This window comes from Vespula vulgaris, chromosome 12, assembly GCF_905475345.1.
Source record: "Vespula vulgaris chromosome 12, iyVesVulg1.1, whole genome shotgun sequence".
Classification (NCBI taxonomy): Eukaryota; Metazoa; Arthropoda; class Insecta; order Hymenoptera; family Vespidae; genus Vespula; species Vespula vulgaris.
Window position 1 is genome coordinate 1814211 of NC_066597.1, and position 24541 is coordinate 1838751.

The 24541-nt window shown below is 30.3% G+C and overlaps 1 protein-coding gene and 1 long non-coding RNA gene across 4 annotated transcripts in view; both read left to right on the plus strand.

Moving 5' to 3' along the window:
- The window catches only part of LOC127068167 (serine/threonine-protein kinase NLK), a 109306-nt gene extending 92246 nt beyond the window's left edge, over positions 1-17060 (plus strand). For 2 of the 3 annotated variants that reach the window (XR_007782863.1, XM_051003944.1), the window contains one exon: positions 3666-17060. Coding sequence is in view for 1 of the 3 variants with exons in the window: in XM_051003944.1 (XP_050859901.1) it covers positions 3666-3720 (55 nt within the window). In the remaining 2 variants the exon portion in view is untranslated. Of the gene's footprint in view, positions 1-264; positions 1737-3665 lie in introns of those variants that run through there. The other variant, XR_007782864.1, reaches the window with a different exon arrangement.
- Positions 17061-20144: 3084 nt separating this feature from the next.
- On the plus strand, positions 20145-24497 carry LOC127068189 (uncharacterized). Its single transcript, XR_007782869.1, has 3 exons — positions 20145-21401; positions 21578-22051; positions 24082-24497. It is a non-coding gene; the product is annotated as an uncharacterized LOC127068189 (long non-coding RNA).
- Positions 24498-24541: the final 44 nt, after the last annotated feature.

Sequence of the window (24541 nt, forward strand, 5' to 3'; positions counted from 1 at the left end):
GTAACGCCTCGACCTTTCCATTTCGCGTTATCATGATAATGTGTGCTTGCAAAGTTTTCTCCTTTTTTTTTTTTTTTATTTTGTCTTTCTTTCAAATCTTCTCTCTAAGAAATTCCGACGAGGTTGAAATTACTTTGAAGAATGGAAATTGTATCGATTTATTAAAATCGTATGTAACCAAATAGCAGTCATCTTTTTTTCTTTTTAAATATTTCATTGAATATTATTCGATTAATTAAGAATAGAATTTTTTTTATTTGACAGATATCAAGTTGCACCAAGAGATGGAGAAAGAACTTTAATGAATAATCCTTCCTATATGTATGTGCGTATGCGTATGCGTATGCGTGCGTGCGTGCGTGCGTGCGTGCGTGCGTGTGTGTGGTGTATGCACATATATATATATATACACATATATATGCGATACTAATTAATAAATAATTCAATTAGAAAAAACCCTAGACTCGCTTGAATTCGTCGATGACTCACGACGTGTAAATATCGGAGGTGCGCCTGAATCGGAGAGTTTTGTTGATTGAGTGTAAGAAGGCCTGATCCACCATGCAGCCTTCAGTTGAAAAAAAAAATAGAAATAAATAAAATAAAATAAATAAAGAAACCAAAAAAAAAAAAAAAAATTCGCGATCGCGGTAAAGAGGGCAACGCGGTGGACGAACAAAATAAACAAAAAGATTAAAAAAAAAAAAAAGAAAAAAAGAAATCAACGAAGAATAGAGAGAAAAAAATACATCCGAATTTTGACATCCCTTTTTTTATCTCTCACTGATGTTTTGCGTAGATAAAAAGCACTATCCACTTCCTCGAACTTTTATCCCCAGGTAACCTACCCCCCCCCCTCTCTCTCTCTCTCTCTCTCTATCTCTCTTTCTCTCTCTCTTTTACTCCATTACACCCTCACCCCTTTTTGATATATCATCCCAATTATGAATTATTAATAACAATATCATCATCGACGTTGTTATATCCATCTTCCTTACGAACAAAATTTCTAATTGTACAACAACTTTGCCAAATATTTTTGCTTATCTCTTTTCAATCCTGTTATACAAGTCCCTTGCATCTCATTCCCAGCACTGATTAGTTCCCAACTGAAATATCATGGTGTTCCTAATTTCGTTTTTTTCTGTTTTTTTTTCTTTTCTCTTTTTTTTTTTCTTCTCTTTTTTCGTCATGTCCACTCACAATTTTCTTCATATCCCTCAATGGACGATAAAATTTCTCTATAGATATATTTTAATATTTTTGATCGGATGTTGAAGAGAATTATTCTTTGAATAATTTTAACGAGAGGGAATATTTTCACGTGTGTGATGATTTCTGGAGTTTGCTTTGCCAAAAACCTTTTACAATATGTATAAGTCCCTTTGTTTCGGATTTTACATGATGATAATAATAATAATAATAATAATAATAATAACAATAATAATAATAATAATTAATCGGGAAAAAAATTTCTCTGAGGAGCCAAGTTCTTTTTCTCTTTCTATCTTTCTCTCTCTCTCTCTCTCTCTCTCCCTTTCTTTCTCTCTCTTTCTCTTTCTCTCTCTTTTATGTTATTTATAATATAAAGATAATAAATCACGTGGCGAGATAATAGATATCTTCTACTTTTTCTTCTTACCGCAAGAGTTAAAAGTGAAGAAAAAAGAAACAAACAAAAAAAGAAAAAGAGAAAGAAGCGAGGATAAAAAGAAGAAGGAGAAATTAAAAAAGAAGATAGAAAAGAGAAGTGAACACTCTCGGTGGTGGGGTGGGACGAAAGATAAAAAGTAAAAAGATAAAAAAAAAAAGATATTTACAAAAAAAGAGAGATAAAAAAGAAAGATATCAGTCCATTTTCAAGCTATCCTTTGTTTACGCGCTATTTTCATGTCACGCTTTTCTCGATCCTCTCTTCCTACTCCATCTCTTCCTCCTCCTCCTCCTCCGCTTCCTCCTCTCTTTCCTCTCACCTCTTCTCTTTCCAATCCTTCTCTTCTCTTTTTCTCCACGAAGGAGAACTTGGCAAAGCAAAGTCCAAAGGAGAGCCATCGCGCTTGTGGCCCGTCTCTCGCGTGGAAAAAAAAAAGAGAATAAATAAAAATACCGAGAGGGAAGGAAAAGTAGAAAAAAGTAATATTGATTAAAAAATAAAAGTAAAAAAAGAAAAAGAAAAAAAATAGAAGGACAAGGTTCCAAGCAGAGGGCATGGAGGGGGACGATGTGAGAAAATGCGGGGAAAAATAATAAAATAAAATAAAAAGCAATAAAAAAAAAAGTAGAAAACGAAAAACTCCAAGGTAGACGGAAAATAAGCGACGAGTGTGAAAGATTTACGGGGGAAACATTTTTGAGAAATAAAATATTAAAAAAACAGAAATGTCGGAAAACGAAGTTATAGCGAAAAAGAGAGAAATCGATTTGATATTTTTTTTTTTTTTTTTTTTAAATATTTTTTTATATCTCTCCTTTTTTTCTCTTTTTTCAAGGAAAGAAAAGAAAAAGCAAAGAATATATTTGGAAAAAAAAAAATGAAAGAGATTTGTATAAGCCCCGGCTGTCACGCATGCTGACAGCTGCATGGAAATCAGATGAGCGTTGTTTCTGTTGTTTCTCTTATGATAAGCATCCCTAAACGCACGTTTTCGTAAAAAGTACTTTATTTAAAAAATAAATATATATATATATTAAGTCCTTAGGACAATATATAGTGAAACTCGAAAATTCGAAGAGTCGGGACGAACCAAGTAAGAAAACACTCAAGTAGATATGTGTAGTAAGATGATTAATTTTTATTTATTTGTTTGTTTGTTTGTTTGTTCGTTCGTTTCGTTTTGTTTATCCCTTCTCTTTTCTTTTTCTTCTTAAATTCGTAGAGTTTATCGAAACGACTCTTCGAATGTAGACTTTGTCACGAGCACGCAGTGCGCATCCATATATAAATATATATATATATGTATTTCAGTGACAATATAAAAGAGAGCTTATGATTAGCACGCATTTGTTAAATAACAAATTTCTTAGAATTTGTAGTCTTTCGATGCTTTAGTAACTACCGCAATTATTATACATATATCTCCTTTGAAATTTAGTGCTTTGGAAACGTGCTGCTGATACTCGTTGACAAATTCGAGTAAAAGAGAAAAATTGACAAAGTGTATGTTCTTAAAAAGAAAAAAAAAAAAGAACAGAAAGAAAAGTAAAAAAAGAATGTTTCAAAAAGAATCATAGACTTCGTCGATTGAACAATCAAATCTTTGAATTGTTGTTCTGCATTAGAATATTCTTATAAACAAAAAATTTTTTCAAAGATTTGACAGTAGAAAAAGATCACTAGCTAGAAAGAATGAAATTATACGACGAACATATATATATATATATATATATATATATATATACATATATTTAATTTCAAATTATACATAATATAATAACAAACTACGAGCTATTACAACAACTATATAAATTCGTCGAATAATTTCATCAACCCCGCAATCCCCTAAAGTATGACCCTATTGCTAACTAAAAAACAGCTCTAACCCTTTGTGAGTCCTATTTTTTTCTTTTTCTTTTTATTTTTTTTTTACTAAATATATATATATATATTTATTTATAACTATTTCCAAAAAGATTGTCATTTAAAAATGTTTCCGTACAACTTGCAGCTCAACGGTGGCCCACCCTTCGGAACTGCCACCCTCTCCTCACCAATGGGAATAAATCTTCTCCGCGCGGAATAAGAAAGAGACACACAAAAAAAATACAGACAAAGAATGAATGAAAGAGATAGAAAGATTGATAGAAAGAAAGAAAGAAAGAGAGAGAGAGTGTGTGTGTGAGTGAGAGAGAAAGAAAAAAGTAAGAAAGAAAGAAAGAAAGAAAGAAATAGAGGAGAGGACACGTAACTCACAAGAATGGACCGTGTTTCCCGGTATTCCTTAGACGTATTCTCGTTTTTACGTCGTCATTTGGACGATCTTTTCGAAAGAAAGAGAAGCGAGGTTATACTTATCCGGGAAGACAAAACAAGAAGGAAGAAGGAAGAAACGGAGAAGATGACAAAAATAAGGAGAAAGAAAGAAAGAAAGAAAAAGAGAGAGAGAGAGAGAGAAAGAAAGAAAGAAAGAAAGAAAGCAAGCAAGCAAAGAAGAGCCAAGAGAGACAATAGACTGCCGAGCACACTGTAGCTTCAATTTCGACTAGCCGATATATACATAAACACAAAAAACATATATACTCTTTACACGTACACGTACACACGCGAATACACATACACGAGAGAAGAATATACATGTCCGTATAAATATAGATATATATATATATATATGTGTGTATATACATATATATATATCTACATATATATATATATTATTATAAATATTGTATACACGCGAGAAAGAGAGAGAGAGAGTGTGTGTGTTTAGATAGGGGAGGGGAGGGGTAGACGCATCGCGAAAGTAACGCGACGAGAAAGAGAGCCTAGTAGAATGAGATAGAAGATGTAATTTGTTAAGCTGGTGGAAGGGAGAGGGAGAGAGAGAGAGAGAGAGAGAGAGGCGCAAATGAGGGGCTCATGTATTATAAAAATGATCGAAATAACTAAACGAAACACGAAAAAGACCAATCGAAGGAACGATGTGTCTCATAGATCGATTGATCGATCGGTCGATCTACACGACGATCCAGTCTCTTTTTATCATTTATTCTTCTCTATGAATATTTAGAAATTACGTGAATGTTTGTATGTGTGTGTATGTATATATATATATTACACGTACATATATGTGTGTGTATATATATATATATACATATTTAACGATACGACGCGGATATATTTTCTCGAGAATAAATCGATCTTGTTTCGATCGTAGATAACGATCAACGTGTTCCGAATGATCGATCGTTGTCTTTTTCGAGATCACGCGTGTTTTTATGAATGAGACGGAAAGAGTAAGAAAGATAAAAGATTTTTCGATGATCCTATGTATATATACAAATAAATCTATGTGTATATATATGTATATATATATAATATTATATACATGTATACATATTATACACATGTAAAGATCATATATATATACATATACATATATACACACATATATATATATATATGTACATATATATGATCGATCTTATAGGATCGATCGATTTTGCAGGGCCATTATATGGCTAGGATATTTGCGAAGTAATCGAGATACGTGACTTCGTGATCGATGATAATTTTTAACGTCATTATTAAGATTGAAAATAATGTCAATAAAAATATGAACGTCGGAAAGTTGTTGATTTTGAGAAGAGAATAAAAAAGAAGTAAAAGTTCAAAAATACGTGAATAAACAAACAAACAAACGAACGAACAAACAAACAAACGATTAAACGAAGAACGGAAAAAAATAATGATAGAAAAAGAGACTGGAACTCGTGATTGCTTCGACAGAAAAAAAATTAATCGAACGAATTCATTTCGTATATTCAAGTCGAGAAACGACGAGAGGGGAGGATTGATTTTAAATGCCGACTCAAATTCGAATTTTTTCAATTAAATCCCATAGATCGTAAGCTTGTCGGCAATAGAAAATATAAAGAAAAAAAAAATGAACAAAACGAAAAAAAGAATAAAAAAAAAAAAATTAACAAGGATACTAAAAAGAAACGTATAGTTGTATTTGAGAATGAACGAAAGCCTCTGTTTCATTCTCGTCGTCGTTTAGAAATAAATCGTAGCCGAAGCAGCACTCAGTTCGAACTGAGAATTCGAAAGAGGATAAACATTACACGTCTAATCTTGTTCTAATCTTATCGTAAAATATCGTAACGAAGACTTTGATATAATAGTCTTTTAGCGATGTTGTATTAGGGATTCATCGAAATTGTTAAAACGATAACGGCGAATTTACAATGTGTGAGAAGAACGTCGATCGACCAAATTATAATTAGTTCTAAGTATTATTGTATTCTCTGATCGCGATTACGGTCGATCGACGTAAGAGATATATGCGTATATTATATATTTTAAAATATTACGAAAGATTCCTATAATCATCAAGTTTATGACGTTTATCACGATGATCCATGTGCTATGTTGTTGCTTCCGGTGACACCCAATTTTCGATTTTGTTTCCTTTTCTAATCTCTCTTGTTTCTTTAAAAATTTTTTTTTCTTTTCTCTTCCCTCCCATTTTTCCTATTACGTAGGGAAACATTTTTCGACCTATATTAGAAGGTAAAACCATTTGTCCGTCGCGTCGTCTCAAAAAAATTAAAAAAAAAAAAGAAGAAAAAAGAAAAAAAATGGATTAGATCACAATCACGAAAAACATTACAACTTGATGATTTAAGATTGTAAAAAAAAATCTGTATTTTGCGATTAACCTAGAGAAATAAAATCGTTCGATGGAAAAAAAGGAAAAGGAAAAAGATCGAATAAAAAGAATGGAAAAAAGAGAGAGAAAGAGAGAGAGACAATTGTATCGTTAACGCGAGGAATCGTTTAATTTTCTTTTTCTTTTTTTTTTCTTTCTTTCCAAATCAAACGATCATAGAAGAATCAATTTAGAGAGAACGATCGGACGTTTTGAAATGCGATATAAGTAACTGCGTATGTATATTCCACTTAAAATACACTGCCGAGACGAATAATTGTACGAGCGATCGAAAACAAATTAAAAGAAATAAAAAAAAAAAAAAAAGAAGTTTAAACTTAAAAAAGGTTAATAGAGAGAATAGAAAAACGAAAAAGTTACTGGTAAAATAGTGGCTTTTTTTGTCTGTTGTGTAAACGTGATCGAAGCAAACATTTTCGAACGTTTGATCCACTAACGAAACAAATAAATGTAAAACGAGCCAGACATATGATAATGATGCATAATAAGAAAACGATTAGTTTATAATGATAAATTGATTGATTAATTGATTGATTAATCGATCGATCGATCGATTAATCAATCAATTAATCAATTACTAATAATAACGATATAAATAACGATAATTATACGTTCTGAGTGTGATTATAGATTTTAAGGAGTCTAGATGAAGGAATTCGTAGTTTCACAGGGAATATATCTTAAGGAAGTGAAGAAAAAAAAAAAGAAAGAAAGGATGATATAACTAGAAAAGAAATTCTAGATAGACGTATTTGTATTTAGAACATTGTAGTAAGTGCTGTGTCGCTCGTTTGACTCTTTTCTCTATATATATATGTATATGTGTATATGTATATATATGTGTGTATATATATATACATATATATATTTTTTCTTTTTTTGTTTCTCTTTATATCTTTTATTTTTCTTGGTTTCTTTAATGGACAGGAATCACATGTGTTCTCTTTTTTACGCGAGTAAACTCAAATTGAGTTTTAATATGATTAGTGAAGAATGAATGAAAGAGAGAGAAAGAGAATAAGAGTGTGTGTGTTTGAGTGACAGAGAGAGAGAGAGAGAGAGAGAGAAAGAGAGATAGATAGTCGTAATTAAGTAATTTATCTATCTTCTAAGTATTTTTAAACGATGTTCCCGTATTCGCAAGAGAGAAAGGAATGCACGCGACCACTTTCATTCGTTATTGCTTTAACGAACTTTCAAAAAAGGCATAAGATAAAAAAAAAAGAAGAATGAGGAGAAAGAGGAGAGAAGACGAAGGAGAAGAACGGAAAAAAGAAAAAATCGAAAAATATAAACATCATTGTACAGTAGCCGCGTTTTTGAGGTTTTAGGTCGCGTGTATCTTGAAGGAATTAATAATAATGATAATGATAATGATAATGATAATGATAATGATAATAAAAATAATAAATAATTAGAATTTTCAAGAGAGCGTAATAGAGCAGGGGTGAATATTGAAAAATATTTGAATAATACTTAATCGTAATTAATTTACCGAGCGTTCTTTACCTGCGAACGTTGTAATCGATATGTCAAATTTTCGTATCTCAGCGATGAATTCTTTTCTCGTAATTATTAGACATAGAAAGTTAAAAAAAAAAAAAAAAGAAAAAGAAAAAAGAAAAGAAAGGAAAGGAAAGGAAAGGCGAAAAAAAGAAAAGAAAAGAAAAGAAATGAAAAAAAGTCACACAGAAAACGATGGACCCGACCGTTTGAAAGAATTCACACACACACATCATTTGTATATAAATTCATCTTATTCATCGTGTAAATAGATTTACCTGATATAATCCCATGAATCGATTGATCCATCGTAATCAAAGACAAAAGAAACGCACGCTGTGCTACTCTACACATATTTCGAAAAGAGTATGAATTAATTAGCATCGTTTCTAACAATCTATTCTAATTGATAGTATCGTCTAATTGTTACATCTTTTTTCTTTTTTTTTTTTTTTGAGATCCATACTTTATTATCTAAGTTCAAAAGCTCGTTCCGTATATATGTAATCGAGTCAGATCGATTGTCGTCAAAGTTCTTATGGTTACTTATGGTTTTAATTATTCTTTTTAACGATTACGCGTTCACGATCACTGCTGGTGTATCGATCATTGGAATAATCATCATATTAAAAAATGCAACTGCACTTGTTTTATTCGTTAACTTTCAACGAGCTAACTTATCTCGATTATATTTAGAAACGACGAAAATTATTCAATAATCATGGATATATTATTATGGATATAATATAATTTTTTTTTCTCCTAAAGTAGCCAAGAAACTTCGTCCAATAGGAAGGTTCGATTGAATAACGTGTTAATTACGACTCACTTAGCGATTACTTTTCAAAGTGAGATATAAACTATTTGGAGGATCGATAGAACATGGATGTGATAGATCCACGAGGATGTACGAAGAGGTGATCTTTGAAGAAAGATTATTGATCTATAAATGGACTATAAACGTACGACATTCCATCCGTTTAAATATGTATATATATATACATATGTATATTTTTTTTTTATTTGCAATCTCTCCACATCATCTTCAACTTGCAAAAACTTATTATTTTTTATCTTCTTTTAACTTAACCTTTTAATCGATCCTTTTCGAAGATCAACTTCCATCGTTCGTTATCCTGGATCATCATCCACGTATTATCTTCTCGATAGTAACATTTACAGTTCGATAAATAAAAGTATTTTAGGATCTACGAGTGAAAATAATCCTATTCCCATCTTCGAAACTCAACAACGCTATACTTGTTCAATTTCTTTGTTTTTCTCATTACTAGAAACGGAACGAGAGTGAAAGAGAGAGAATACGCGAATGGAAAGATTTGGGTGCTGTTAATTGCGAACAGTAAAAAAAAAAGAAAAAAGAGAAAAAAACTATCACAGAAAAGAAGAAAAAGAAAAAGATTAAATAAATAAATAAATAAGAAAATAAATGAAAAACAAAAATCCTAAAGAAGTTGGATTCTAATAATAAATTTGTCGAAGTTTCGTGGACACTTTTTTCGCTATATTGCAATTCAATGAAATAAATCGAAAATGAAATTATAGACTTTTGAAATATACAGTAACGTGAGAGAATGTTATGTAAAGTATTGGTGTGTTCGTCCGTGTGTATGTGATGAGAGAAAGAAAGAGAGAGAGAGAGAGAGAATGAACGCGTGTAATTAATGTTTCCTATTAAACGAGTTAGACGATGACGATGACGACGACGACGACGACGACGATGAGTATACTTAAAGAAGACACTGATAAAAAAAATACTTAGGCCAGTTTGTAGCTGATAGGTCGGGGCATTTAACACTGCACCACGATTAGAAAAAGAAGAGAGAGAGAGAGAGTGAGAGAGAGATAGAAAGAGTATTTTTTTTTTCTTTTAACGTACGTATAAGACTCCATAACATGCATACGTAAAATTATTTGCATGTGTAATAACAACGTACATTTAATGAAGCAAATAAGAAGAAAACGGCAACACATATTATACACAAAGGACGTTCGTGTTAGTTCTTGTTTCCCTTTTTTTTTTCTTCCTTGTGTCGAACGTAAAAATAAAACGAATATAAATTGTCGTTATAAATATATATATAAATAGATACATATATATATATGTGTGTGTGTGTGTGTTTATACACATTAATGGAGGCTAGGTGACGATTATTGTAAGATTTCGTAAGGTACCTACGGTCATACCGAAATAATAATACGAAGATCGAAAAGAAATAATAATGACTCGTTCGTTATGGAAAGTGGCCTGGCACGAATTACACACACGTATGCATTGGATTTGATTCGATCTAATTTGAAGAGAAAGAAAGAGAAGGAAAAAGAAAATTGTGATAAAATCGATCAAGATTCTTCTCTTGTCTTGTTTGATTATGGTAAAGTTCGATTCAATCAATCGCAATCTTGACATTTCGTTTGTTTTATTCCTTTTTTATTTTATTTTATTTTATTTTATTTTTTTTCTTTTTCAATCGTTACCTCTTTTTGTTCCATTTCATGAACCATTTTCTCGACGTATTTATGTATGTATGTATGTATGTATTATGTTTGTATGTAATAACTGTCTAAGTGAGAAATTTTTACAGAAAAAAAAAGAAGAAAAAAAAATAAGTAACGTTATACTGAATCTCATAAAGTATTTGTATGAAATAATCCGTTGGACGCTAGTAGTAAAATGTACATAATCATCTTTTTGTCTCTTTTCTTTTTTCTTTTTCTTTTTTCTTTTTTTTTTATATGTGTACTTTCAAAATGAGATAAGTCGATATATTTCATACAAATAAAGCATTATTCGACGGGTGCGAAAGATCGATTTTGTTTTCGATATTATTTTCTGTGTCCCACATTTTATTTTTCACTTCATTCGTAAAATGATTATTCTTATGCATGATTCTATTAACAAAGAGAGTTGCCTAACAACGAGGCAAGAGGAGTTAGAAAGTTTAGATTATGAATTTTCCCAACAAAAAATGTTGTATAGAAAAAGTGTTGAGAGAAAAATAAAGTACACGAAAAATGGGGGTAAATGAACGAGCATAATCGTGTTTCGTTTGGTTTTAGAAGTAAAGAGAAAAAAAAAAATAAAGAGACAAATAAAGAAGGCCAAGCACTTTTCAACATTCGTCGGAATCGTAAAAAGACGAAATTTTTCGTTCGAAAATGATAATTCAAAGGATGTCTAACGAAGAGAAGAAAAAAAAAAGAAAATATGACAAAACGTACATTGCGAAATAAAGAAACAAAAAAGATAAAAGGATACTAAAGATTTTATCTCTTTAACGTTGATAGAATTTCAATGATAATAGTGATGAGAGAAAGTGGTCACTCGTTAAGGAACCATAATGACCTGTTTTTAGTAACTAAGAGGCCTTAATTAATCGCGTTTATAATAAATAATACATTCGCTATGATCTTAAAGATAGCGTAAATAAAATATTTCTCAGACGTACAAGTGTAATAGTACTAATACACACGTTTAATATTACGAATAAAAAGGAAGAGAAATACAAGCGTACCACTTATACATACACATTACATACACACGCACACAGATTTACACGCGTTTATTACGCAGACTCGCGCGAATATCGATCACCTTCTCGTTCGATTTTTGTGATCATTTTTTTTTTGTTTTTTTCTTGTTTTTTTTGTTTTTTTTTTTTATTATTCTCTAGACGGAGAAAAAAGAATTTCTTTTTCGACGTGTCAAAAGTTTCACTTCGGAAAAAGTATTGCGTCCCATGAGGATTCTAAAAATTATTTAATTTAAAGAATAAACTATATTCCAAACAATAATGAGAATCGGACGAGAGATGAATCTTCCTGTATAGTCACGTTTTCTCGGGGTAAAATCGTTGCTATAGTTTTTTCTTTTTTTTTTTTTTTTTTTTTCTTCGTAGAGATCAGTGTCTCTGAAGATAGGAATATAAATGTTATATACTCGCGGATTTTTACGTATCCGATGGAAAATCCATATTAATTCAATAAATACGCGCTCTTATTAATTAAATTATTCTTATCACACGATAGAGACTTTTCACATCAGCACTGCCAATATATTTCGGCGTTGTAACAAAACGACGCGTCGCAAATTTTAATCCTCTCGCTTTTTCGACAATGAAAGAAGATGTTTGAAAACGGGAAGAGAAAAGAAAAAAAATATATATATATATATCATTCGGTATTCCAATTAGTCTGTGAAATTAAATAAATAACTCGAAAAAGAAAACAAAAAAAAAAAAGGCAACGTGATTATAAAGCTATATCAATTTAAATCTGTCTATGGAATATCAAAAATACAGACTAACTCTCTCGATGTACTAATTATTAATTAGATGAAAAACTTTGATCTTTTTTCTTTTTGCAACGAGATTGTATCTGTCTTTCGATCGTTTGAAATTGAATATTTTTTTTTCTTTTTCTTTTTTTTTTTTTTTTTATACGAAACGCGTAATAAGAAACAGAAACGCAAAAAAAAGATTAAAAGATAGAGAGGACAATTGTTCGAATCGGTCGAATGAAATCGCGTAAAAGAAATATTGCGACGATGTTTAGTAGAACGTTTTGTCGAGAAAAGAAATAAAAATATTCCCATTTTGGGAAAAACACACCTTGTAAATGCACATCAAGCCTGTAAATATTAGCGATTATGACTTTGAGAAATTCGTGTACCTTGAAAGTAGCCCGAAGCCTTTCCACGTTTTAGCGTTAAACGTTATTTCGATTATTATCTCTGGTAAAAGATGAAAGGAGAAAATGGGAATTAAAAGAAACGTGTAAGAGAAAGAAAATAAAAAAGATACAGAAAAAGAGAGAGAGAGAGAGAGAGAGAGAGAGAGAGAGAGATCTCGACAATGATCATTTATGTAAATAAATAGATTAGAAAGTTTTAAGATTCGATTTACGTAAGATATACATACATATGTACGCGTACATACAATATTATAAAATTACACCAAGAAGATCGAAGCTGGATAAATCGTGATTAGAATAGTTGTAAATTATCTTCTATTAATTGAAGGAAATGAATGAAGGAGGACGAAGAAGTTAAAGAAAAGAAAAAAAAGAAAAAGAATTAGAAGCGACGTCCTTCTAAACGAAAAATCTTAATTTTTTTTTTCTCTACTCTTCACTGCTTCCAATTTTTGGATACGTGCTGTAAACGTAAAGAGTTTAGTACGATCGATTACTGTCCCGTTTAGAATTAGTCTCGGCGATCGAACATTTCGAATAGCTTGAAATCACTGTTAATAGAAAGTTAAAAAAGGAACATTAAGAAAATATAGGTTAATATATTTATCCGTTCTGAAATATTAGAACAATAAGCAAAGAGAAAAACTAAGAGGTCGCGTGTATATGCAACCTACGAGACATTTTTCTAAACAAACGGTACAAAAAGTTCGGTCGTCGATTTTTTTAAATGTTCTGAGTGTCTGTAAATAAATAAACTCTTGCTATTACTCTTGCTAATCGTGTGCGAATTATAAAGGAACAAAGAGAAAATTAAAAGGAAGAAGAAAAAAAAAGGGAACGGAAAGAAACGAAGAATGAAAATTCATAAAACGAGAAGAATTTATCGTGAGAAAGAAAAAGAGAGAATTATCGCGCGTGTTTCAACGACCAAAATGTGCTTTGATCAATGATCGACAGAAGTATGTTCTTTTTAATTTTTTTTTTTTTTTAATCTTTAAATAATAATCGAAAAGGAAGGGAAAAAAGTGAAATATCAAATAAAGAGAACGATGAAAGAAACATAAATGATTTGACGACCATATTATTGTTTGTATCGAATGGGAATTTTTATGAGAAGAACGAGTCAAAATAAGAAAAAATAAAATTGAGAGAGAGAGAGAGAGAGAGAGAGAGAGAGAAGAATAAATGAAAAAATATCTCTAACCCATATCCCCTCTTTTAACTTTTATCGTGTCCAATCGCTATTTAAAAAAGAGCGTAGAGTTTTCTCTGATTAGTCGATATGTGTATGTGTGTATATATATATAAACGAAATCTAATGCTAACATCGCAGAGAGAACAAAGAGATAAAAGTAAAAGGATAATAAAATGAGTCGTTCTCCAAATGGTCGAAAAATTATGGCCAAAGTAGATTAAATTTAGATGAAACTCGTCTGTCTTTGTCGCACTGGTATTGGTCTTAAAAAATACACGAATACATGCGTACACATTCACACATACATACAGACACACACACGTAAATTCGTATACAGGATATCGCAAATAATCGACTGATTAAGTACTTAGATCATTGATATCAGAAAAAGAAACAAACAAACAAAAAGCAAAAGAAATTTTTCTAATTCTCTTTGAAACTAATGTTGAATTATTTCATTGTAACAAATATAAAATAATAAAAGTAATTATTCTATTTTACGTCTTCATCCGGAATAAAATTCTTTCTTTTCATTTTTTTTTTTAATTTTACATTTTTGGAAAAAACAAATTATATATATATATATAAGATGATATCCTGTAAATGAAGTACACTTGAATGTATTTATATTTAAATGGCGTTCTTCTTCCTCTTCGCGACTACGAGGAACATCCTTGGCAAGAGTTCGACAGGACAAAATTTTTTGTAGATTGTTAAGACGTATGCATATAAATAAATAAATAAATATATATATAAATAAATAAAAGAATGTAGGAAGTCGTAATTTTTGTATTCTCGAGAATAACGTAACATATTTGTGCGTGCATTTTTCCCTCTTCGTCCTCGTCGAGCAAAGGAGCCAAGGAAGTTCGATAGTCCTTCTTCGATACATCGTAGAGAACACGTGATAATATTTAAGGCGCATTCGTAATTCTTTTTCCGTTCCTTTTCATTTATTTCTTTTTGTTCATCTGTTTGTTTGTTCGTTCGTTCGTTTATACATATATATATATAACATATATATATATATATATTACCATTACTATTATTATAATTATTAAGTTAATTAATTAATTCTGTCGAGGGATAACGGTGACAGTGTATTCAATGTAAATAGAAAAAGAACTGTAAAATAACATAATGTCGATGATGCCTATAAATTTAATCTACTATTATTATTATTATTATTATTATTATTATTATTATTATTATTATTATTATTATTATTATTATTATTATTATATTACTATCACTATTTACAATTACGTCAAGAACAAGAAAGAAACGTCTGTTTGCTAAACACAAAGAAATGCATATTACATGTACACTACGTTCATACACGCAGACACACACACATACATATATATATATATATACTACACTATTATTAATTATATTAATAATAATGAAAAAAACCTCTCTCTCCATAAAAGCAGTTTATTCTATCTGTATTCGTCGGTTCTCGATTGAACGTTAGATTTTGTATTAATCCCTTTTTCTCTGCGTATGACGTTTTAGAATATGAGAGAGGTTCGATTTCGGGACATTCAGGATATCTCTCGATCGTCGATCGATGCCTAATTTCATGATCAATCGAAAGGATTATCATCATCATCATTTCTAATATCATTACTCTTTTCACTTCTTTCTAATGACGAATATTACTTCAAATCAACGAATTTACTTTTTGAAGGATAAACTATCAGAAAAAAAAAAAAACAAAAAGAAAGAAGAATTATAAATAATTGCATTCGTTTAAATGAAATCCTTCAAAAAGAAAGAAAAAAAATTAGATCCCCGATCTGAATCGTTCACAAAAATATAAAATTCGCGAAGTCAACGTTTTTAATGTGTTCGAAGAAATAATTGAAAAAAAAAGAAAAAAGATACGAATTCACAGAAATATCGAATTAACAGAAATAAAAATAAAGAATGTAGAAACGAATTTTGTTAATCGCTTAATCGTTCCAGTTTGTCACGATCGACCTCTCGAAACGTAGATTCAATCGTGTCTTTCACAATTAAGTAGACCTCGTGGCATCGATTCGAGTTATTCGATATTACGTCTAATAGAAAGATATCTGCATTGAAAATAGTCAATATAGTTTTTCATGTAGATCCTTTTTCTCTGTCTCGTACATACGTAAACGACAACGATAACAACATCAACAACAATAACACATACTCTCTATGTGTATATAGAATTGAACGTATGCGTCGTGTACGTAGATCGAAGTGGACGTTCTTCAATCGATACGCGAATTCGATTAGTCGATGGTAATTTCGATTTAATTAAGATTTCTCTCGTGCACATGTCTTAGGTGTGTCTATACGTTCGGCGTTCAGAGATCAATTTTGATAAATTACGATCATTTGTTAAGAAAAAAGACAAAATAAAAAAGAAAGAAAGAAAGAAAAAAAAAACAGAGACTTCGTTTTCTTCTACGTACTTGAACTTAAACAAGCTTGCTTAAACTCAAAACTCCAAACAATTGGGCCATTTCGTTAATTTAATAAACGTTTGAACTGATGCGATAATCTTTAAGGATATTTTATTATTTAAAATGTGTTCGAATTGAGATAAACGTGTGTAAATGTTTTCTATCGTGAATATTTTACTCGTCGATGTTTCTACGATAAGACGATTAAACGAAAGATCGATAGAATTAATATAACTCTATTATTCTTACTCTTATTGTTATTATTATTATTATTGTTATTGTTATTATTATTATTATAACGATTAATTGCAAACGATCGATATTTTATCAGAATTGATGGTGTACGACCGACACATCTAGCTGTAAATCCTCATGAAACACATTCTTAACAAATTGAAAATAATTCTCGTTAAAGCCGTGACCATTAAAACACGGGATAATATCGTAGTCCGATTCGATCCCCTTCAAAGCCTTTTTCCTTTTTATCGATGACGATCGAAATTTTAATTCATTAAATTACCGATAATCAAATCTTCCAGTAAATTCCGAATCAAAAAATGTGATCTAAAAGGGAACGCTAATGAGCTGAACAAAAAGTAAAACAAGAATGAGATGAATTTTTTAAAAATTAGCATGGAAGAACAACGAGAATTATAAATTAAACAAACAAACCAGAAGAAACACGAAATGATCTGATCACTATTAACCATCAAGAGCACTCGAAGACTGGCAATCAAAACTACCGTAGGCAAATTTAAAACGAAACAAAACAAAATAAAAAAAGAATAATAAAAATAAAAGAAAAAAAAAAAAGAAAGAAAACAGATTTATTAATATGTAATGTATTTAGTACGATCAGCGTGGTATCCCTGCTGATACGAACCAATCGTTCCAAGAATAATTATACAAAATCGTTCGATATTTAATAAAATGAGAACGATATTTCGCGTGTACATATATATATATATATGTATACATGAACGAAATAAAAGAATTTTTTTTTAATCCTTCGCTCTTCTCCATCCTTATCGATTTATTTCTATTCGCAGATTTCAACGGAGAACTTCTCGGAGATAATAATTTTCTAGGCATAGTGTAGAGAAATAAAAAGAAGAAAAAAAATTATGAAATAAAATGAACTAAAATAAAGTAAAGTAAAATAAATTGTTCTCCGATTTTGACACCGATGAGAAATTATAATTATCTAAAAAAAAATCTCGATCAGCTCGTAGCCTTTTTCTTCTTGGAGACGAACGATCGTATCAGTCAGGGCCGATCGACGAAAAAAAAAAAAAACGCCACTCTCTACGGCTCTCCTGCAAAAATTAATTAATAATAATAATGATAATGATAACGATAATTGTAATGATAATCAGATAATGATAATGGCGACGGCGATGATGATGAAAAATTAAAATGATAAAGAAGAAAACTAAAACGCATGTATACACACACATACACATACACACACGCATTGTATATATATATATATATATACGTATATATATATATATATGTGTGTGTGTACATACACACACACGCGCGTACACATCATACATACACAAAGATAAATAAAGAAACTTACATAGATACCGAACAGTTTAAGGATAAAGTGCGCGTTTAATGTAACATTTAGCGAGTAGATAGGTAGGTACCTGCATTTCATGAAATTTAAATATGCTTGAATAGCTCCTCAATAAATCGTTATACATGTTTTGATAAAAAAAAAACTTTCACGTCTATTATTTCCACATCGACTCTTCCCATCCCATCTATTTGTCCTCTAACGTTTTATTAGTTCTTATAACGAATTATTATTATTATTATTATTATTTTTTTTTTTACTAATTTATACAACGTTTTATAATATTCTACGGATGTAATATCGTATCTCTTTTATACTTTTTAACGTTCTTATTTAACATCCCATCTTGCTAAAATATTTTATTCCTAATTATTATCGCAATTGATCGATCCTTGAATTTATATAAATCTTTTGAAGATATTTATCGAAGAAAAAAAAACAAAAAAAAACAAAAAAAAAGTATAATTATCTTGTATTTCTTCGGAAATTTTTAATACGAGGAGGTAAGTAGATTTCTCTAAGTTATTATTTTGAAATGTTTAATAACGAAAACCTTGGAAGATTTACGCTGTCGTGATTTACGTTTTATAACGAATGGTGCTCGTTCATGAATCGACTAAATATTATATATTCGGTCTGTCGAAAACTATCTTAATTACTAAACGATCGAAGATAATTAATCGATCTTTCTTAATCTCGCCTTAAATAAGCCTTAAAAATAATTAATGGCACTATTATAAACGTGCCAAAGAATAAAATATAAAGCGTTAGAATTCATAAACCATTAGAATTCTTAATTATATCCTTATATCCTAATAACCAATCGCTCAGGTCGTACCACATGATGATAGCTGCATAGAGATCTGATTGTTGATAAAGATCTAAGAAATTTTCTAAGATTAAACGATATCTGTGGGAGTAAAATCGATGATTAATAAACTAAAGCGTATATAAATTCCTATAACGTTCTATGTTATAACAACGATAAATATAACTTTCTATAATACTAAACTAATCGTGATTAAGTCGGAATAAAAACGTGCGCTAAAAATACGTATTATTAATATCGGCGTAAATGATCCCTAAAATACGTATTATTAATATTATTAATATCTATAAAATACGTATAATTAAATTTCAACGAAATACGCAATTAACGAAATCGATCGACGCTTTTCGTAGGTCTTTACTCGTCGAGATACTGTAGAGGAATAAATGATCTTTATCCTTGAGAGAAGACGAACGTTCGACTGTTTTTGTTTTATAGTTGACTGGAGGATTTCTTAGAAATATATAAACTAATCGTATGTGTATATCGAATGTTATCTATCTCTCTCTATTATTATCTATCTCGCTGTATGTTATTAAACAAAAAACGGACTTACTTGTTTCGACTCGTACGAAGAGAAGCTCGGTATAAGAAAGGCGTATTTGATGCCGTTGTATTCCAGCTCGTTGAATTCTTGGAAATCTGTAATGTATACGATCATATATTAAACAGGATCAGATTAAGAATGTATATGTATGTATCTGTTTGTGTGTGTGTACTAATATCGATATGTATATATGTGTGTGTGTGTAAAATATATAAAAATCGAATATAATACAAGATATCGATCGATTACAATTATAAATATAAAAAATTGATCAGAACGTGGTTAAAAAGCGAGAGAAGTATCGACGTATGAAAATAAAGCTAGAAAATGTAAAAAAGAAATATGACGCATAGTTCCCTGAGTGCGATCTACGAGACCGATTTTATTTTCGCGAATATCTTTCGAACGCGACGATGTACCGATTCATCAATGCGGCCTCGTAAAAATCATGTGTTCAGCTATCGATTGATATATAGGAAAAGGGTATACGTTAGAAACAAATATGCTAATTACCTGTAATTATACGGAGCGAGGAAACACCGTGCGCACTTGTACCGCGTCTAAGATGGCGATAAGACTACAAGGACGGAAGGAAAGTGGACCTTACAAGTACATCGCTAGTCAATTCAAGTATTAAATTAATCGATCGAAAATAATAAAAAATATATTAAAAATAAATAGGTGATATGATACGAATGACAAATGTCATCAATTCGAATTTTAAACGTAAACAATAATTTTGTAACGAAACGATTCTATTTTTTCGAATATTTAGAAAGGTTAAACAGATGTACACTTGTATCACGTGCAAGTAAATGATCCCTATGTTTTACATATTACGCGCGAAATAACGTGCAATAGACGTGTGTATATCTATATATATATATATATACGGATTCATATATATATATCCGTATTTGGAAGAAACCAATACTGTGAATTTTTCGTGGAATTTTTTTTTTATACGTACATGATTGTACATAATCGAGAATGCTCGAAGAAAGGAACGAAGAAAAAACGATAGATATATGTAAGTCAATATATGGATATATGTATATAGAGAAGTAATACGTTAAAACGTGCGTAAACGCGACGGGAATTAAAAAATGACCATGAGAAAAACCGTTACATATTTTCGGACAGTACTAACCTATATAAATTTCAAGGCTCGCACACTGACCTGTATTATTTCTTAGAAAATACCTATGTATTCGATGAGAAAACGGACGACGAAAAAAAGGAGAAGAAAGAAAAGAAAGAAAGGGAAAAAAAACTCACTCGGATATTTTTGCAAAGGATAGTGCACGCATGAAAATAAACGTTAAGCTCGGCGCTACGCACTTACACATTCGTAATAATCGTATCTCACGTATGCACGTACACACACACACATCACACAAAGTACACCATACACACATTACACACATTACACAACGTACACCATACACACATTACACACATACAACGTACACACATTACACACACACAACGTACACCATGCACACATACATCACACGTACACCACACACATAAACACGCATACCACGCACATATACACACACGTATATTACCACACGCATAAATTCGCATAAGACAAAAAAAAGAAAGAGCTTTTAATCGTATTATATATACAAATTCGTAGGTTATATCTTTTCACCTCTCGTTATTATTCAAGGTATATGTAAGAAAACAAATTTGTTTAGCTTTAGTACTCGTCGTACCTTCGAACGAGAAACATCCTCTTAACTCCGAATGACGGAGAACGACGTACTAACCTAATTCTAATTCGATATAGTTATTCTATCTCGTGAAATTTTTGGAAATTTTTTATGAAGTGTGAAATCTCATAATCATACAAGATACGATTAAAAGTACGTGTGTATAAGTGTAAAAAATATTAATAGTATATGTGTGTGTGTGCGCGCGTATGTATATACATGAAAATCGAATACAATACGAAATATCGATCGATCGCGATTACAAAGGCAAAAATTATTGATCGGTGCGTCGTTAAATAGCGAGGATAATATTGATTTTCTTTTATACTTAAGTTTTAAATTGGAGGGGGATAGTTACGCGTGACGTCAACAAAATTAAACCTCTCATTGACTTTGGCAGTTGTCGTATCAGTCTTCTTTCGTACCTCGACGAGTCAACATCGAAATTCTGACAGGTTATCTTTCCTACTAGTAAAAATTCAAAGTAAGTATATTTTTATGTCGCACATTTTTTTAAATAATTTATAGTTTCTTATTATAATTAATATAAGTTTAATTAAATAATGCATTATATAATCTCTGTTAATAATTAATCTATTAATAATTAAGCAATTATTTCGTTCAAGTGAAATTATTTCATTTCGTATTTTTTTGTTTCAGAACTTTTGCAATCGCGCGCGTAACGATGAAATAACCGAGTGTTTGTAGTCGCTAAAATAAAAAAAACCAAAAAAGAAAAAAACAAAAAAATTCGCGAAATAGAAGCAGTGTTGGTTCGTTCGCGTTTCGCGATTAAAACAAGTGTTTTTGCATCGACTGCGTGCAATGCAGTCGTTAGAGTCAGTGTTTGTTCGCGAAATGTTTAATTTTTTTTTCTTTTTCTTTTTTCTTTTTTTTTTTGACAGTCGTAGAGACTGATTTTGAAAAGATAGTAGAGTTTCGCAAAGTAAATTCAGTGTGACCGTTCGTTAATAAATTAGCGCGAATTAGAGTCAGTGCATCACGGAAGAGAATCTCAACCAACTTCGATGTCGACCTATCTCATTTTCAACCAACTACGAATCATCCATTTCGACCTAAATCGACCTAAATCGCAATCGAGTGTTTTGGTGTCATCGCGAAACTTCTTAAGTAGTAAGTTAATTTTTAAATCTCCCGATAAGTTAATCATGTTTACGCGTTTATTACGATTATTTGAAATAGTAAATATTTTAATGCGTTTTGAAATATTTTTTTTCTTACGAAAATAGCAAAGAGTGACGATATTTACTAATTTTAATTTTAATAAAAATTGAGCAAGAAGACGTTCACGATGTATAAATCTCTGAATTACAAGCGAAATCGTGTAATTTATTTTTGAACAATTAGAATAATTCGCTCGTAAGAAGGAGCGTACAAAGATCTTTTTTTATTAATTTTTAAATAAAACAAATAATTTCGTTGATAAAAGAAAAGTCTCGGTAGACTCATGGAGCTTTTGACTGAAAAAAAGTCGAGCAGAGTTATCGATAAAAAAAAAAAACAAAGAGACTTGTAGAGTTACGAACCTAGAATAAGTTAATTAATTTTTAATTATGAATTTTCAGCAATTAATATACTAATTTTCGCTTCTCTCTCTCTCTTTCTGCTTTCTCGATTTTTCGTTTCAAGATTGCTTTGGAGTTTCAGGATTGCCAAAGAGTTAATTTCGAAGGTTCGAAAGAACCCTTCGAGTATGGCTTTTAATCATATTTTAATTTTACCATGTTCAAAACGTTCTTATATAATAATAATATTATAGATTTTAGAAACCGAGACGATGTGACGTTTCGTCTCTCATCACACATCGTCACACGTATGCGAATAAAATTATTATATATTTTATGTATTTTTATTATTAAAGTAGAGTAATAATTTTTTTTACATTCGCGCATTAAATATAAAATAATTATATTTAAACATTTCAAAACGATTAAATTTTCAATTCGTATAATATTAACAAAAACTGATTTCACCGTCTTGGGAGAGAATTCTGATCGTGTAAAGTTCAACGATGATTTTTGAGTAATTATAAAAATTTGTAAAATGTTATAGTGTATTCATACAGGTTAATTATTGTTATATAATTATCGATAAAAAGCGAATACAGTTTTATTTAAAAAAAAAACAAAAAAACAAGAAAAGTATAATATAATTCAAACGCAACATCTAATCACGTTAATTATAATATCACCGTGATTAGAAAAATTGACGTCTTGTGCCATCTCGAAATATCTTTAGATTTATCGTATTAAATCGAAGTCGATAACGTAGATCTATTTGTGTGTAAAAAAGAAACATTTTATTTTATCGACGTTGATCTCTGAACAATCGTCTCTTCGATTTGTTAATCTCTTCTTTTTTTTTTCTTTTTATTTTAATAATTCACGAGAAAAAAATTATATACATAAAACGTTGCATATATTAATAGAAGAATCAAGCAAGATGATTTTTATTTATTTTTTTAAATCATTTTTATATTCGATCGTCGTTTAATAAGATAGAAATGAATTCGAGGTTATGCATTGTCAATATTACGTTTCATTTCCATTTTTTTAATAAAGTGCAACAATAAAATAATGACACGTTAATTGGGAGACAATCGAAGCGAATATCGTTAACGATCGTCGATATTAAATCGAGAAATTCGATTTATTCGAATTATTTCAATTCTCATTTCGTATTGTGTTACGATCGAACGATTCAATTATAATTCTACTGATCGATTCTTCTCGTCTTTTATTTATTTACTTTGTTTGTAATCTTTTCATTAACAACAAAAACACGCAATATCCGAACGAATAAAATCTGTCTAATTTATAAAATATCGAGGTATATTTGAAACAAAAGAAAATGAAAACAAACAACAAAGCAACGTTCGAATATTCCCGCCATTTTGATACATCGTGTTGAAAAATTATGTATCGATAATAACAACTTACGTAAACGTGTAAAATGAGTTGGAATATTAACGTGTAGATAATGTAAATTCATGATGTTAAAAATTTTGTTAACTCGTAATACTTGATGATAAAAGTTAGAAAACAGGTGTAACGTCCTCTAGTAGTCATGTTAAAAACTTATCGACACTTGCATAGATATTATACGTTTCGTATTTTCGAATAACGTCTTTTTTAATCTTTCAGTTACAGTCTTCGTCGTCGTCGTCGTCGTCATCGTCGTCGTTGTCATCGTGTCGTTGAAAAGTTATTAGCAAAAAGAGATAATATTACGTACGATTAAACGAAACAATTATACGTGCAAACACGTGTAATAACGTCGGGAGAACGCGTGTACGATTAAAATAAAATAAAATATATATACATATACGTATATATTTTAATACGTGATACGTTATTAAGGATAATAATAAAATAATCGTAACGTACGATGAAGCATTTGAAATTCTACGAGAAATCCTATTGGTCGAGAATTTTTTTTCAGTTGGGACGCGTGTGTGCGTGCGTCTGAGTGAATGCAAATGTGCGAAAACGATTATTTTTGATAGAGAAAACATTAAATGTCAACTTTCTCGAAGTGTGCAACAACTGGTTTTTGAAATGATGTCGTCGAGAATAATATTATTCGAAGTTGGTGTGAAAAATA